Source organism: Ceratotherium simum, chromosome 36 (assembly GCF_057802395.1).
Source record: "Ceratotherium simum simum isolate JZ-2026a chromosome 36, ASM5780239v1, whole genome shotgun sequence".
In the NCBI taxonomy this organism is placed as follows: Eukaryota; Metazoa; Chordata; class Mammalia; order Perissodactyla; family Rhinocerotidae; genus Ceratotherium; species Ceratotherium simum.
The window spans coordinates 22,255,856-22,272,061 of NC_141935.1; the positions used below are offsets into that span (position 1 = coordinate 22,255,856).

General features: G+C 39.2%; 1 protein-coding gene across 3 annotated transcripts in view; it reads right to left on the reverse strand.

Moving 5' to 3' along the window:
- The window catches only part of NVL (nuclear VCP like), a 108,019-nt gene that overhangs the window by 84,113 nt on the left and 7,700 nt on the right, over positions 1-16,206 (reverse strand). For all 3 annotated transcript variants that reach the window (XR_015550023.1, XM_087424398.1, XM_004439596.3), the window contains exons 5-10: positions 11,244-11,301; positions 9,981-10,253; positions 7,197-7,329; positions 6,900-6,976; positions 5,699-5,833; positions 3,654-3,755 (exon numbers count right to left, since the gene is read on the reverse strand). Coding sequence is in view for 2 of the 3 variants with exons in the window: in XM_087424398.1 (XP_087280524.1) it covers positions 3,654-3,755; positions 5,699-5,833; positions 6,900-6,976; positions 7,197-7,329; positions 9,981-10,253; positions 11,244-11,301 (778 nt within the window). In the remaining variant the exon portion in view is untranslated. The remainder of the gene's footprint in view (positions 1-3,653; positions 3,756-5,698; positions 5,834-6,899; positions 6,977-7,196; positions 7,330-9,980; positions 10,254-11,243; positions 11,302-16,206) is intronic.

Genomic DNA, 16,206 nt, shown 5'->3' on the forward strand with positions numbered 1-16,206 from the left:
ACAAAATAGAGGAAGACTGGCACAGATGTTAGCTCAGGGTCAATCTTCCTCAAGCAAAAAGAGGAAGACTGGCAACAGATGTCAGCTCAGGGCCAATCTTCCTCACCAAAAAAAAAAGCAACAGCACCAGAGGCTTTGCTTTTTTTATTGTGATAAAATATATATAAAATTTACCATTTTAACCATTTTAAGTGGACAGTTTGGCGGTATTAAGTATGTTCACATTGTTGTGCAACCATCACCACTATCCATCTCCAGAACTTTTTCATCAGCCCATAGTGAAACAACCAGAGGCTTATTTTGAAGACTACACTGAATAAGGGAAGATGGTAAAGTTCGACTACATCAGTGTGGATAATGATCATCTTCAGTCTGTTTTTAAACATAAACTAGATCAGAGTTAAGACAGAATAAATTAAGATATAATATAAGCATCAACTACCTGGAATAGTCAAATTCACAGAGGCAGACAGCAGAATAGTGGTTGGTAGGGGCTGGAGGGAGGGGAAAAAGGGGAGTTAGTTGTTAATGGGTACAGAGCTTCAGTTTGGGAAGATGAACAATTTTGGAGATGGATGGGGGTGATGGTTACAGAACAATATGAGCGTACTTAATGCCACAGAACTGTACACTTAAAAATGTTTAAAATAGTAAACTTAAGTTAAACATCACAATAAAAACAAACAAAATGAGATACGGATCAGTTAAAATGAAAAATTTAAATAAAAACATCTAAATATACAATCTAAAGCACAGCTCATTCTTAATTATTCAGCGGTTAGGAGTGACACTGATTATGCTAAGAGACTCTGAGCCTGGCCAAGACATCTCAAAACCATGGGGACCATTGCATTTTGAAGGCAAAGAAAATTGGCCCATCACTAGCTGGCTCTCTTCTCAATCCTTCTCATGACAATGTTCACAAAGGAGCACCTGTGACTGCTGGACACATCACCCAGTTACAAAAGAGTCAAGTCACAGAGAGCGAAGGTCTCAGAAAGCAAGCACAACAGTATTTGTCACTGACCCAGAAAACTGAGTAAGAAAAAGGTGGGGGGCGGCCCGGTGGCGTAGCGGTTAAGTGCGCGTGCTCTGCTTTGGCGGCTCGGGGTTTGCAGGTTCGGATCCCGGGTGCGCACAGATGCACCGCTTGTCGAGGCATGCTGTGGCGGCGTCCCACATAAAAAAATAGAGGAAGATGGGCACGGATGTTAGCCCAGGGCCAGTCTTCCTCAGCAAAAAAGAGGAGGGTTGGCAGATGTTAGCTCAGGGCTAACCTTCCTCACAAAAACAAGGGAGGGAAGAAAGATTAAGTGGTGGTCATCAGAATTCGGCCTAAAGAAAGCATACAGTTTTCAACAAAGAACCACTTGACTTGGTTTGACCTTTTTGTTCTCTGATCCATATACTTATTGTACTCAATTTCATTAGGGAACAGGAGGTCTGGGAAAGAGGGGTGCTGGACCATATATTCATTGAGCATCTGCTGTCGGGCATCGTACCAGCTCAGAACTGGTCCAGAGAGAGACAGAAACACAGAAGTAACAATCTGAAGATGCCCTTCATCTCTTTTACCCTCATTCATCATTGTGCTTCCCATAAACACAAAATTTACGACTTGTCCTCTGGCTGTGCATGCCAATTTAACAATTAACTCGAGCTCATTTTGGAAGACGGGTAACACCCGAAACAGTTCAGCTTCGCTCTGCACAGTACCCTTCGCATCCTTTCTCTGCATCTGCCTGTACCATCCACACCTTTTTCAATGTCAGTCTATACATCAAATCAAGTAGATGCCTTCTACATTCTTGCTATTTTTAAGAATATTGTCTCAATTACTGCTAAAATACAATTTCTCTTCTAATTTCACATCGGCTTCTAGCAGTGGCATTGGCCATGTTCACCAGTCCCAATATATTCTGGGTGCAAATAATAACATAAAATTAAACTTTTCACCACTTTTTAGTTTTCAACCACAGTGATGACTAGCAACTGCTCAAATGTGCATAATGTCACAGCTAATATTTACAGGGCTTTTGCTGTGCGCTGGGCACCGCATTAAAGGTTTTATAAGAATCCTCGGGGCTGGCCCGGTGGCGCAAGCAGTTAAGTGTGCGCACTCCACGGAGGCGGCCTGGGGTTTGCCGGTTCAGATCCCAGGCGCACACTGATCCACTGCTTGGCAGGCCATGCTGTGGCAGCGTCCCATACAAAGTGGAGGAAGACGGGCACGGATGTTAGCCCAGGGCCAGTCTTCCTCAGCAAAAAAAGAGGAGGATTGGCAGATGTTAGCACAGGGCTGATCTCCTCACCAGAAAAAAAAAGAATCCTCTCATGTAATACTTTCAACAACCCCATGAGATTTGAGTAGTAGTATTAACCCAGTTTACTAGTAAGGAAACTAAGGGTTAGAGTGGTTAAATTTCTTGTCCAAGATTACACAATTAGTAACAATTAGTAATAATCAGTACGTGGTGGTTCAGGGATTTGAACCTGTGTTTCTGACTTGAAAGTACAGGCATTTAACCATTACACTATAATGAAGATAAAAATTTAATTGGACACAGATGTCATCTTCCTCAGTTCTTAAACACCCAAATTTTAACAACATGAATTACAATTAGGATAAAATCCAATCTGTAATTTCTCTGGTGGCAGAATTTTCTTTGCACAGCTTCAATTATGCAAATAGGGAAGAGTTTATCCTGGCATTCCTATGGTTGTTTTTATAATGTGATAATCCTAAATGCTAAAAATTTTCACACTGCCTACAAGTTGCTTGGTCAAACCTAAAAGGAGGAAAGTAAAAGTCAAAGAAAATATCACAAGGATAATCTATTTTCAACATATGACTACTGGGGATGACAGCCCAGAACTTCTCACCAATTATATTTATGTTTGATTTCAGATTAAACAGATTATTTCAGCCAACAGTCCACATCAGTAAATCTACTTTAAATATTTAGCCATCAAGGGCAGCAAATTACCAAGTTTACAACAGAATGTCCAGTGAATGGGCTGACAAATGTAACAGCTAGATCTTAGGTTAGCCTGAGGGAAGCCATCTTTGGGAAAGGAGGCAATACTGTAACTGTGGTCCTGACTCACTAGTCTCTGAGAATGCACTCTAGCCTGCACCTAGCCTAGATGATTAGGCACTTATCACTTTTGCAAAATACATGATCTGCTAGTTCTATGACTCTTGCTTACATATATCTCCCAGCTGTGATAAGATGATATCTTTGTTCTCTGAGTCCCCCAGGAACATGATGACCTCCAGAAAGAAAAACTCTGCGTTGGTATCCATCACAAATGACAGAAGAAAAAGAAAATGAGGAGCCTTGTAGTCTATCACACCAGATGGCTGACATTACTAAACCCCCTCCTTCCCTATATAACTGCCTCAAGATTCTGTATGTTTTTAAGACGGTTCTTTAGGACACTAGTCCGCCATCTTCTGATTATGCTAGCTAATCATATAAACTTTCCTTTCTCAACCACTGGCTTCTTTGCAATTGATTGGCACCAGACTGCGGTGAGCAGAATGAGCCCCTTTTCGCTCGGTTACACAAATACTAGCATTAGAGAAAATAGGATCTTCAAAACAGCCTTATACAATCTGACCACCTGACATTAGTTATTAGCCAACCCACCACAGCTTGATCGAATAGTTCTCTCAGCTTCTGTTCAGATTCTCCAGATACTCCCGATACAATCTCCGTAGCAGCTACTTTCAGAATCGGCATCTCGAGTTCCTATGCACAAATACATAAAAGAATGACCAAATTTTCACATTCTAACTTCCCTACTTTTTCCTTATTCAGTCCCTCTCTCAAAATTACATTTTTTAAACGACTCATTTTCTGAGGAACGTCATCTTTTTGTGTTGGTCCAATGAAAAAGATTTTTTAAAAATCTACGCTTTTATTCAAACACATCGACTGGATACCTTCTACTTGTTTTTACTTTACGGATATCACTATAAGACTCTGTTATTATCTCTTGTGATAAAGGGTCTTGAATCTCAAGAGATATGTTTCCCCCCACTTAGAGCTGAGCCAAAACCATTTTATCTGTTATTTATCTGTGGGAAAGAAAATAGCAGGGGTTGTGAAATAGTTAGTTGTCTCCCACACACCCCACTAGCACTTCTCCACCCCTAAACCCAGAGAAGTAGCCAGTTACTATCAGAGGAGGCAGGCTCTTTAAGGCCAGGAAAAGAAACCACGGCCGTCCCACCGATGCGAATGGCAACAAGCCTGCCTAGGTCCTACTCACTCTTCCAGCTATCTTGAAAGTTCACTTCCTCAACCACATTTTCTTTGACTCCAGCTCTTAACTTGGGTATCCCAACAACATACCACACAGTATTTTGTACTTCTTCTGTCTCCCACTTATTACAATTGAAACTATGTACAACATTTATTTGTATGAATGACTGTTTACTGTCTGTCTCTCATATTAGAATGTAAAACTCCTTAAACACAAACACTGGGTTTGCTGTATTTATCACTATATTTCAATGTCTATCATATGGCAGTCACACAACAGATTTAGTCAACAAATGAATAAATGAGGCAAATCAATCAAGTTCTCCAATAAGAATGATTTTCTTTCATAGAGCACTAATCTGTTAGTGACTGGTATAGTATGCTATTCTTCAAAGTAAAGTTACTCAGACATTTTGCATTTTACCTCCCAATACTTTACAGTTTCTGAAAAATCTGATGGGACTAAAATAAGATTGCTAACTTTTTATTTTGCCAAGTATCTATTATCACAATTTTAGAAAGGATATATTTTTTGCTTGTTTGTTTTAATTTATTTTTTTATTGAACTATAATCAACACACAACACTGTATTAGTTTCAAGTGTACTACATAATGATTTGATATTTATATATATTGCAAAATGATCAACACAGTTAAGTCTAATTAACAACTGTCGCCGTACAGTTACAGAATTTTTTTTACTTGTGATGAGAACTTTTAAGATTTACTCTCTCAGCAACTTTCTTTTTTTTATTATTATTTTTTAATTTATTTATTTTTCCCCCAAAGCCCCAGTAGATAGTTGTATGTCATAGTTGCACATCATGCTAGTTGCTGTATGTGGGACGCGGCCTCAGCATGGCCAGAGAAGAGGTGCATCGGTGCGTGCCCGGGATCCGAACCCGGGCCGCCAGCAGCGGAGCACGCACACTTAACTGCTAAGCCATGGGGCCGGCCCTCTCAGCAACTTTCAAATACGCAGTACAGCGTTAACTGTGGTCACCATGCTGTACATTACATCTCCATGACTTTAGAAAGCATATTTTAACACTAAAAAGTAGAAGAACATGACGAAATGGAAATTTTGAATAAATTTAGCTCTATGAAAAACAACACAATCCTTAGTTTTCTTATTATACTGCTCTTGAGAACCACTGGCTTAAAGGGAAAGAGAAGTAACTAAATTATAAACCACATGCTAAAAAAAGGGTTGTTTCCAGCTACATTATTTTGCTTCCCACCCAGTCCTCGCCATGTAAATAATTGGATACATTAAAAATAAAACAGCAGCATGAAAAAGGTAAACAATGAAGAAGGGATCAGTCCTCCTGAGAATATGCCAAGTCTGGTTCAAGTTGACCAAAGAGAAAAAACAAAAACAAACAAATAAAAATAACAAAAGCAAAAACAATGTCAGCAAACCTCACCCCAGCAATTGCCTGTGCCAGCAATGTCTTCCCACAGCCTGGCGGTCCGTGAAGGAGAACTCCACGGGGGGGTACAACGCCCAGGTGGTGGTACACCTCCGGGTGACGCATGTGTATGAGCATCTTGCAGACTTCCTGGCAGAGAATAAACAGGAAAGACGTCTTTCATAGCCCAAGAGAGAAAGAATCAATGTGGAATGAAACATCCTATTCTTTGGAGCAGCAAAATACAGTAGATAGAGTACAGGCTTTAGAGTTACACCTGAGTTTGAATCCCAGCTCAGGTATCTATTGTGTGACTTCAGAATAATCTCTCTGAGCTTCCATTTCCTAAGCTGCAATAACATCTACCCTGCAGATATAACAACAAGTAACTAGTGTGGTAACTGGAACTGAGCAGATACTAAAAAATAAATAGTAACCATTATTATTACTACAGTTAAAATATTACTTATGGGACCGGCCTGGTGGCGAAAGCGGTTAAGTGCGCGCACTCCGCTGCGGCGGTCCGGGGTTCGCCGGTTCGGATCCCTGGCGCACACCGACACACCACTTGTTAAGTCATGCTGTGGCGGCGTCCCATATAAAGTGGAGGAAGATGGGAATGGATGTTAGCCCACGGCCGGTCTTCCTCAGCAAAAAAAAGAGGAGGACTGGCAGATGTTAGCTCAGAGCCGATCTTCCTCACAAAAAAAACAAAAATGATTACTTATAGGGGCTGGCCCAGTGGCGTAGTGGTTAAGTTCATGTGCTCCACTTCCGCAGCCCAGGGTTCATGGGTTCGGATCCCAGGTGTGGACCTACGCCCGGCTCATCAAGCCATGCTGTGGCCTCCCACATATAAAGTAGAGGAAGATGGGCACGGATGTTAGCCCAGGGCCAATCTTCCTCAAGCGAAAAGAGGAAGATTGGCAACAGATGTTAGCTCAGTGCCAATACTCCTCACCTGAAAAAAAAAAAAATTACCTATCAAGCATGTATCTTACACATGTACACTATAATTAAAACAGCGACAAAGCTGAAGAGAGGGTGCATCTTTTATTCCTCAATACCCTGAAGGGTACAAGTCAGGTCTGCCCGTCTCACCTTCCCAGTCTCCTTTTCTACACCCAGTTCCTAGTGGAAACAAATAGGTGGGCTTTGCTTGTATAACTGATCAGCAATATACCCATTTGAGGTCAAATTCTGAATTTGAACTAACTTTTAATGTTGTATCATTGCCTCCAACATCTTCAAACTTCACGCTGGAGATCTGCAAGTCTAGCCCCCTGGTATTAGCTGGTAAACAAAAAAGGAGGAGATGAAAAGATTAGTGACTTAGTAGTAACTCAGAATTATACTTAATAATCTTTAAGTAAACAAAGGTCCATTAGATACTGGAATATTTTCTCATAAACATCTCTGCACACGGAAGGTCCCCCAAGCCTAACAGCCTGGAACAGTGAAGCCTCTCTCAACACAAACACAACCAGCGCCCCCCACGAGACTCGAGTCTCACCTTTCTTTTGCAGGACAGCTTCTATTTGTCCATCTACTTCCTGAAGATCTTCCTGCTTCCTTTTGCTTCCTTTGCTCTTTAGCCTGCCTTTCTTTTTTTTATTACTCTCCAGAAGAGAAGAATCTTTTGAATCCTGGAAAGAAAGGCAATTTAAATATGCCATGCTTGAAATTATAATGCCATTAATGTTTTTCTAAAGATGGGCACTATTAAAAAAATCCACTCCTGCCCTAGCACTTTCAGCCCTGTTAGCTATTCCCAACCTCTCTGCTCAAGGATGGCCTCTGCTGGGCATGTCCTTCTTCCCCATAGCCTTAAGGCTCAGTTTATAGCCTAACATTTGAAAACTTCCTCCTCAGATTCTTCTAGTTAGAATTAATCTCTTCCTCACATTCCCAGAATACTGAATTTGCAACTGGATTATAGCCTACCATAGTCTGCCTTGTATTTGAATGATTTATTTGTCAATGTCTCTCTCACTGAATTGTGAACTTCTAGAGTTAGGACACTAACGTTCGTCTTCTATTTCTCACTGAGCCTCCTAGTTGGTGTTCATTTGATGTCTGATGAATCACTAAATTAACTATGACTACAGAGCTGCTCTGACAGCCACAAAAAAGTATACTTCAACACAAGAGTCAAGTTCTTTCCTTCCTTGCCAACCATAATAATGTTTTCTAATGACAAATGATTAAACTAAAGAGATTTAGAAAAGACCCATTAACAATTCAAAAGGGGAAGGGTTTTGCCAAATAGAAAGGCTTAGTTCTTGGAAACCACTTAGGGCAGCAATGTCCAAGAAAAATGTAATGTGAGCCACTTATTTTATTTTTCTAGTAGCCGCGTTTAAAAAAGGAAAAAAGAAACAAGTGAAATTAATTTAATAATCTATTTTATTTAACCAGATATATTCAAAACATTATCATTTCAACATATAGTCAGTATAAAAAATTATTATTGAGATGTTTTATATTGTTTTGTAGTAAGTCTTCAAAGTCCAACATGTACTTTATGCTTACAGCACATCTCAATTTGAACACTAAATTCTCATGGGAAATATTTGATTTGTATTTAGATTTCATAAAATTTACAGTTGAAAAAGGAGATTCACATACCCAAGTTGTTCCAAACATACTTAGAAATTTTCTAATAAATGAATTGACTATTAGTTTTTAAACATAAATTTAAATTAAAAATTCAGGGGCCAGCCCCGTGGCGTAGCAGTTAAGTGCACGCGCTCCGCTGCTGGTAGCCTGGGTTCGGATCCCGGGCGCGCACTGATGCACCACTTGTCAGGCCACGCTGTGGTGGTGTTCCATATAAAGTGGAAGAAGATAGGCACAGATGTTAGCCCAGGGCCAGTCTTCCTCAGCACAAAAAAAAAAAAAAAAAAAGAAGAGGATTGGCATGGATGTTAGCTCAGGGCTGATCTTCCTCATAACAAAAAAACAACAAAAAAAACATTAAAAATTCAGTTCCTCATTCGCACTAGCCACATTTCAAGTGCTCAACAGCCCCGGGTGGCTAGCACTTACCACACTGGACAGCCCTGGAGCGCATTCAGCCACTCGTTCATGGGATAAATTACTTTAAACTCCCCTCTGGCAGGCATTAAAAGAATCAGCTAAAAATGATGCCCAATATGTTCACTTTGTGATAATTCATCAAGCTTTACTTTCCTTTATGTATGGTATGCTTCATTTTAAAAAGGTGAAAAAAGAAGGGGGTGTCTACTCATTCTATCCATTTTCATAGTGTATCCACTTATGTAAGATCCTTCAAGGTATTATCCCAAACTGAAAATAAACCACACTGCTGTTCTAGCAACTCTCCTCCCTTCTTCCCACAAGTACCAACTTTCTATAACACATACCCAAAGCAGATATTCTTTAATGCTCACTAGTAAGTGCATCTCCGGAAGTTCATTAAGCACTAACTCAACAAACTGACTACCTCGTGCTAGATATATTGTAGCCAGGGACACACTGTTAAATAAAACAAAGTCCGTGCTCTCCTGGAGCTGACATTCTAGTGGATGGAGACAAAGAAAAAACCCAACTCAACAATTACACAAGTCAGGTGATTGTAAGTACTTAAAGAAATAAAGCAGGGTTAGAAAACAGAGCTACCAACGATGTACTGTGTCACACGTCAGGAAGGGCCTCTCTGCGAGGATTACATGTGAAAAGAGATGTGAAGAGAGACGACAGAGTGAACCACAGAAACCTGGGGAAAGAGTGTTCCAGAGAAAGTCCAAGTGCAAATGCCTCGAGTGAGAGAGGGCTTTGTGTGTTCTAGAGACAGCAAGAAACTCAGCATTGGCTGAAGCAAAGCCGGCAGACGGGGGACGAGGGTAGGAGCAAGTGAGATGAAAGACGCAGCAGGACAGCCACATCATATGGGGCTTTATCCGCCATTGCCAAGATCTTTGATTTTGGACCATTTTAGGGTTTTTAATACAAGAATGACAATGATCTGACTTGACTTGTGAAAAAGACAACTCTGTGTGAAGAATAAACTAGGGGAACAAGAATGGAAGCAGACTCCAGTTGGAAGGTTCTTTCAATAGATAAGGCAAGAAAGAGCAGAGGCTTGGACTAGGACAGAAATGATGGCAACAGTGGGAAGTGATCAAATTCCAGACGTATTTCCAAGTTCCTGTCTTTCATAAAACACAAGAATCTGCTTGATATTATATTCAAGGTATATTATAAATGATATGATATACGACAAGGTTGTAATGTACTCCAACGACATGGGACTAAAATCTCACTATAAAAATACCTCTATCTCAAATATTGGCTTCTTACGATTACTTTTCTCATCTGACAGGTCCAGGAAAAAACTGTCTTTCTCTCCACTTGGGGTTTTGTCGATAAACCATTCTCCTTCAGAACCACTGGCAGGGGTCTTCGAAGGAACGGAGCCTGTTTTGGAAGTTATCCGTGGTGTTGAAACAGTGGTTTCTCTTTGCTCCACCTCAGGAGCACTTGAAACAGAAGCAGGATTTCCTTTCCGATATAAGGAGAGCAGGGAACTGTTCATATGATTTGCTGACTGGCAGAAACATGATTTTAGCATAAATTAATAGGTACTCACGGAAGTTTGATTACCTATAGTCATGCATTTTCTATATTCTCCTTTCAACAACTTCTCTCACATTTACAGTCAGAAAATATAGGCATCCACTCTAAGATGACTCACAAACATTTACTATTCAAAACGATGTATCCCCCCTCCACTCCAACTTAACGGACTAATTCATAATTGGCAGTCAAATAAAACCAAATGAGTATGGTCACTTTAAAAACATATAACAGGGCCCGCCCTGTGGCTTAGCGGTTAAGTGCACGCCCTCTGCTGCTGGCAGAGTTCGGATCCTGGGCGCACATCAACGCACCGCTTCTCCGGCCATGCTGAGGCCGCGTCCCACATACAGCAACTAGAAGGATGTGCAACTATGACATACAACTATCTATTGGGGCTTTGGGGGAAAAAAATAAATAAATAAAAATCTTTAAATAAAAACATATAACAGAAGTAATTATGAAAATTAGCTGGTAGTCAATGAGAGTCATTACCATCCCATTAATTCAAAACCGGGTCAAACATAACTGAGTATCATCATGACTTTGTTATTAAATTCAAGAACTGAATTACTGATGGGAAAAAAAATAGAGAGTAATGTATAAATAATTTGACATATTAGTCCCACACTTCCCTTTAATCCAAGCCTATTTATTGGCAATGCCAGCTCTCTGGAAGAAAATGTATCCTTTTCTCCACTTTTACTATTAATTCCCCTTTCTAATCCTGTCTGCCCTTATTTCTGGCTATTCTCTCCCCTTCCTTTTGCCTGTATAACAGGCTATACAGACAAATACTGGGCAGATGGTTAATCCAAGAGTTCATTAAGACAGGAATTATTCAATTATTTATTGATGAAGATGTTCAAAGTCTCTTACTCTATTCTTTATTTTTTTCTAAGAAGTGTTCATAATGATTTAAAAAAAAAATCAAAGCGGGTCCAATAAACATGTGGCTTACCTGTAGATCTGGGTAATCTTCCATATTTGAATCATCATCAGAATAGCTTTCAGTATATCTCAGGGAAAAGAGGAAAAGAAATATTTTAAAGGCTTTTATCCCACAACATAAAAAAACTATACGCAAAACAAAAAAATATAGTGAGGCAAAATATTACGGTGGTTAATTAAGAGCCCAGGCTTTGGAATCAGAGAAATCTGGATTTAAAACCCAGCTTTACCAGTTACCAGTTCACTTAACCTCTCTGAGCCTCATCTTTCTTATCTATAAAATGGAGATAACAAATAATGTCTACCTCACCAGGTTATTAGAAGATTAAATGAAAGCCTGCAAAGTCCTTAGCACACAGTAAATGCTTAATAAATTGTGGTTATCTTTATCCTAGCAATAAATAAAAGTGACAATAAATAAAAAGTGACAAAATTTCCATCAGATCCAAGAGTCTCACTTAGGAACATCAGATGCCAGTAGAAGAAATATTCCAGCAAGCCATAATTAAGCACTTCGAGTAACAAATTCACAAATTTAATATGACCAAGCCATGAGACCAAATGTAACTTTTCCAAGTCTGTTCATGAGGAATGAAGGTAAAAAGAACTTTTCATACAATACAGAAAAAAACAAGCATAAATCCTAACAAGGACAAACTGAAAATGTAGTCTCAGTTCATTATAACTGAGTTGATACCTAATAGCATCAAGTAACTACAGGACTCTGCTACTATATAATATAATTTCTTTAGAAAATAATTAGATGAGAAAAGGACTGTTCCTAAGTAAAAAGGTTTACATGAATACTATAACCGGCCTTCATAATTAAGACATGAATTCCTTTGTTATTCATTAAATTCAATTAATAGAATTTGGGGCATTTCTTTTTAGAAATTTTTTTTTATCTTGAGGTAATACTGGTTTATAATATTACACAAATTTCAAGTCTACATCATTGTGTTTTGATTTCCGTGTGGATTACATCACGTTTACCACCCAAAGACTAATTACCATCCGTCACCATACACATGTGCCCTATCACTCCTTTTGCCCTCCTCCTTCCCCCCAGCCTTCCCCTCTGGTAACCACAAGTCTCTTTATCTGTTTGTTTGTTGTTGTTGTTATTGTTGTTTTTATCTTCCATTTATGAGTGAGATCATACAGTATTTGACTTTCTCTGTCTGACTTATTTCGCTTAGCCTAATACCCTCAAGGTTCATCCATGTTGTTGCAAATGGCAAGATTTCACCTTTTTTATGGCTGAGTAGTATTCCATTCTGTGTATATACCACATCTTCTTTATCCATTTATCCATTGATGGGCATTTAGGTTGTTTCCAAGTCTTGGCTGTTGTGAATAATGCTCCAGTGAACACAGGGGTGCACAAATCTTTTCACATTCGTGTTTTCATGTTCTTTGGATAAATACCCAGAAGTGCAATAATAGCTGGATCATATGGTAGTTCTATCCTTAATTTTTTGAGGAATCTCCATACTGTTTTCCATAGCGGCTGCACCAGTTTGCATTCCCACCAGCAGTGTATGAGAGTTCCCTTCTCTCCACATCCTCTCCAACACATGCTATTTCTTGTCTTGTTAATTATAGCAGGACGTTTCTAATCAATGTGAAGAAGGTGGATTATTTTAACTATCTGGAAAAATACTGTTTTGCCCTACAATTCATGCCCTACAAACAAAATTACTTACAAATGGATTAAAGAGTTAAGTGTGATGCCATAAAGGAACAAGTAAGAAGTATAGGTAATTATTCTATATGCTTTTGTGATAGAGGTCTTTCTAAGCATATCAGCATAAACCATAAAGGAAAAGACTAATAGATCTGACTAGGTAAAGATGTTGAACTTCTCTAATCAAAAGACACGATAAACAAAAATAAAAAGGCAAATGGCAAAACGGGATAAGCATTTGTAAAACATATAAAAAGAAGTGCTATTTTATACAAAGAGCTCTGACAACTATTAAGGAAAGTTCAAATACCTCTCAAATGAAAGACAAAACCCATAAGCAAGCAAATCACAAAGGAAACGCGGAACAGTCAAAAAGGGGCCGGCCCAGTAGTGCAAGCGGTTAAGTGCGCACGCTCCGCTGCAGCAGCACAGGGCTGGCCAGTTTGGATCCCGGGCGCGCACCGACGCACTGCTTGGCAAGCCATGCTGTGGCGGCGTCCCACATAAAGTGGAGGAAGATGGGCACGGATGTTAGCCCAGGGCCAGTCTTCCTCAGCAAAAAAAAAAAAGGGGGATTGGCAGATGTTAGCAGAGGGCTGATCTCCTCACAAAAAAAAAGAAACAAAAAAGGGGCCAGCCCTGTGGCTTAGTGGTTAAGTGCGCGCACTCCACTACTGGCGGCCGGGGTTCAGATCCCGGGCGCGCACCAACGCACTGCTTATCCGGCCATGCTGAGGCAGCATCCCACATACAGCAACTAGAAGGATGTGCAACTATGACATATAACTATCTACTGGGGCTTTGGGGAGAAAGGGGGAAAAAAAAAGGAGGAGGATTGGCAATAGCTGTTAGCTCAGGGCTGGTCTTGCTCAGCAAAAAAAAAAAAAAGAAACAGTCAAAAAAACATTTAACCTCATTGGTTATTAAAAAAATTATAAGTAAAAGCAATATGATCACTTTTTTCCTATAAAACTGGCAAAGATTAAATAACAGTATAACTAGGATTGCAAGGGTGCAGAGAAATGCACTCTTCACACAAAGCTGTTGGGAGTATAAACTGAGGCAACTTTTTTTGGATGGAAACTCCAAATGTACCAGAAATCTTAAAAATATAAATCTCTTTGACCCCAGAAATACCACTTCAGGAATTTAACATAAAAAATACCCCAAAGTAATAAGTACAGAGATATGCACTAAAGGATTATTTATTACACACAAAATAGTGTAAAACTGGAAACAACCAAACGTCTACAAATATGTAACTAGTTAAGAAAATTATGGTAAATCCAAATGAAAAAGCAGCAGCTATAATGAATGAAAAGGAACTATCACTACAGATCCTATAAACATTAGAAGGAAAACAGAATATTTTGAAACTTTATGCCAACAAATTCCACACCTTAGATGAAATTTACAAATTTCTTTAAAAGTACAATTTACCAACACTGACATAAGAAGAAAAAGAAAATGGGAAGATCCCTATATCTGGCAAAATTAAATGTTACCAAAATCCTTCCAAAAAGAATATTCGAGGCCTAGATGAATTCTGGGTGAATTCTAATTAATATTCAAGAAAGAAATAATAGTAACATTACACAAACTTTTTCATAAAATAGACACAAAAAAACAACTTCCAACTAATATTAAAATTCAGACCAATATGAATATAGATGCAAATATCTATAGAAAAAGATTCAACAATACATAAAAAGGGTAATATATCAGGACCAAATGGGGTTTATCCCAGGAATGCAAGACTGGCTTAACACTCAAAAATCAATGTAATTCACCAAATTAATAGAATAAAGGAGAAAGCCATAATAAAATCTTCCAATAAGGGCATAAAAAGCATTTGACAAATGTAATACCTATTCATGATAAAAACTCTCAGCAAACTAGGAACATTAGGAAACTTCCTCAATCTGATAAAGGGCATCTATAAAAAAACCTATAGCTAACACCACACTTATGGTAAGAGATTATTTAAAATTCAAGACTGACTATACCAAGCGTTGGTAATATGGAAAGGGTGGAACTCTCACATACTGCTAATGCAAAGGTAAAACGATACAAACAGTCTGGCAGTTTCTTATCAAGGTAAATATGCAGCTACCATCTGACTCAGCTATGCCACTCCTCGGCATTTACCAAGGGAAATGAAAACACTCTCCACGTAGAGTCTTCGACATAAGTGTTCATAGAGCTTTATTTTCAATAGCCAAAAAGGGGGAACAACCCAACTGTCCATCAATAGATAGATAAAAAAATCCTGGCATATCCTACGTACTCAGCAATAAAAAGCAATGAACTATTGACACACACAGCACTGATAAATCTCAAAATCATTATGCTGAGTGAAAGAATCCAGATTTACAAAGTATATACTGTATGATTCCATTTATATAAAATTCTAGGGCCGGCCCCGTGGCTTAGCGGTTAAGTGCGTGCGCTCCGCTGCTGGCGGCCCGGGTTCGATCCTGGGCGGGCACCGCCGCACCGCTTCTCCGGCCATGCTGAGGCCGCGTCCCACATACAGCAACTAGAAGGATGTGCAGCTATGACCTACAACTATCTGCTGGGGCTTTGGGGGAAAAAATAAATAAATAAAATTATAAAAAAAATAAAATAAAATAAAATTCTAGAAAATGCAGGTAGTGACAGAAAGCAAATCAATGGCTGTCTGGGAATGGGGATGGAGGGAGAAATAAATTGCCAAGACGCACAAGAAAACTTGCGGGGTTGACGCAAATGTTCAGTATCTTGCTTATGGTGATGGTTTTTTTTAAAAGTTCATTTGTTTTGTCAGGGTTTTTGTTTGTTTGTTTGTTTGTTTTTTTGTGAGGAAGATTGGTCTTAAGCTAACATCCATTGCCAATCTTCCTCTCTTTTTGCTTGAGGAAGATTGGCCCTGAGCTAACATCTGTGCCAATCTTCCTCTATGTTTTCTATGTGGGTCGCCACCACAGCATGGCTTGAGGAGTGGTGTATGTCCATGCCCGGGATCCGAACCCATGAACCTGGGCCACTGAAGCGGAGCACACCAAACTTAAACACTACGCCCCAGGGCCAGCCCCTATGGTGATGGTTTAATGACTAAATTCATGTCAAAACAATAAAATGTACACTTTAAAAATGTACAGCTTATTGTATATCAATTATACTGTAATAAGCTATAAAAAAAACCTCAGTAATATTATTTCTTAACAAAATTAATGTGCACCTTTTGATGTATCTGGCATTGTATTAGGGCAGAGAAAAACAAAGCTAATGAGACAGTTCTGCTGGT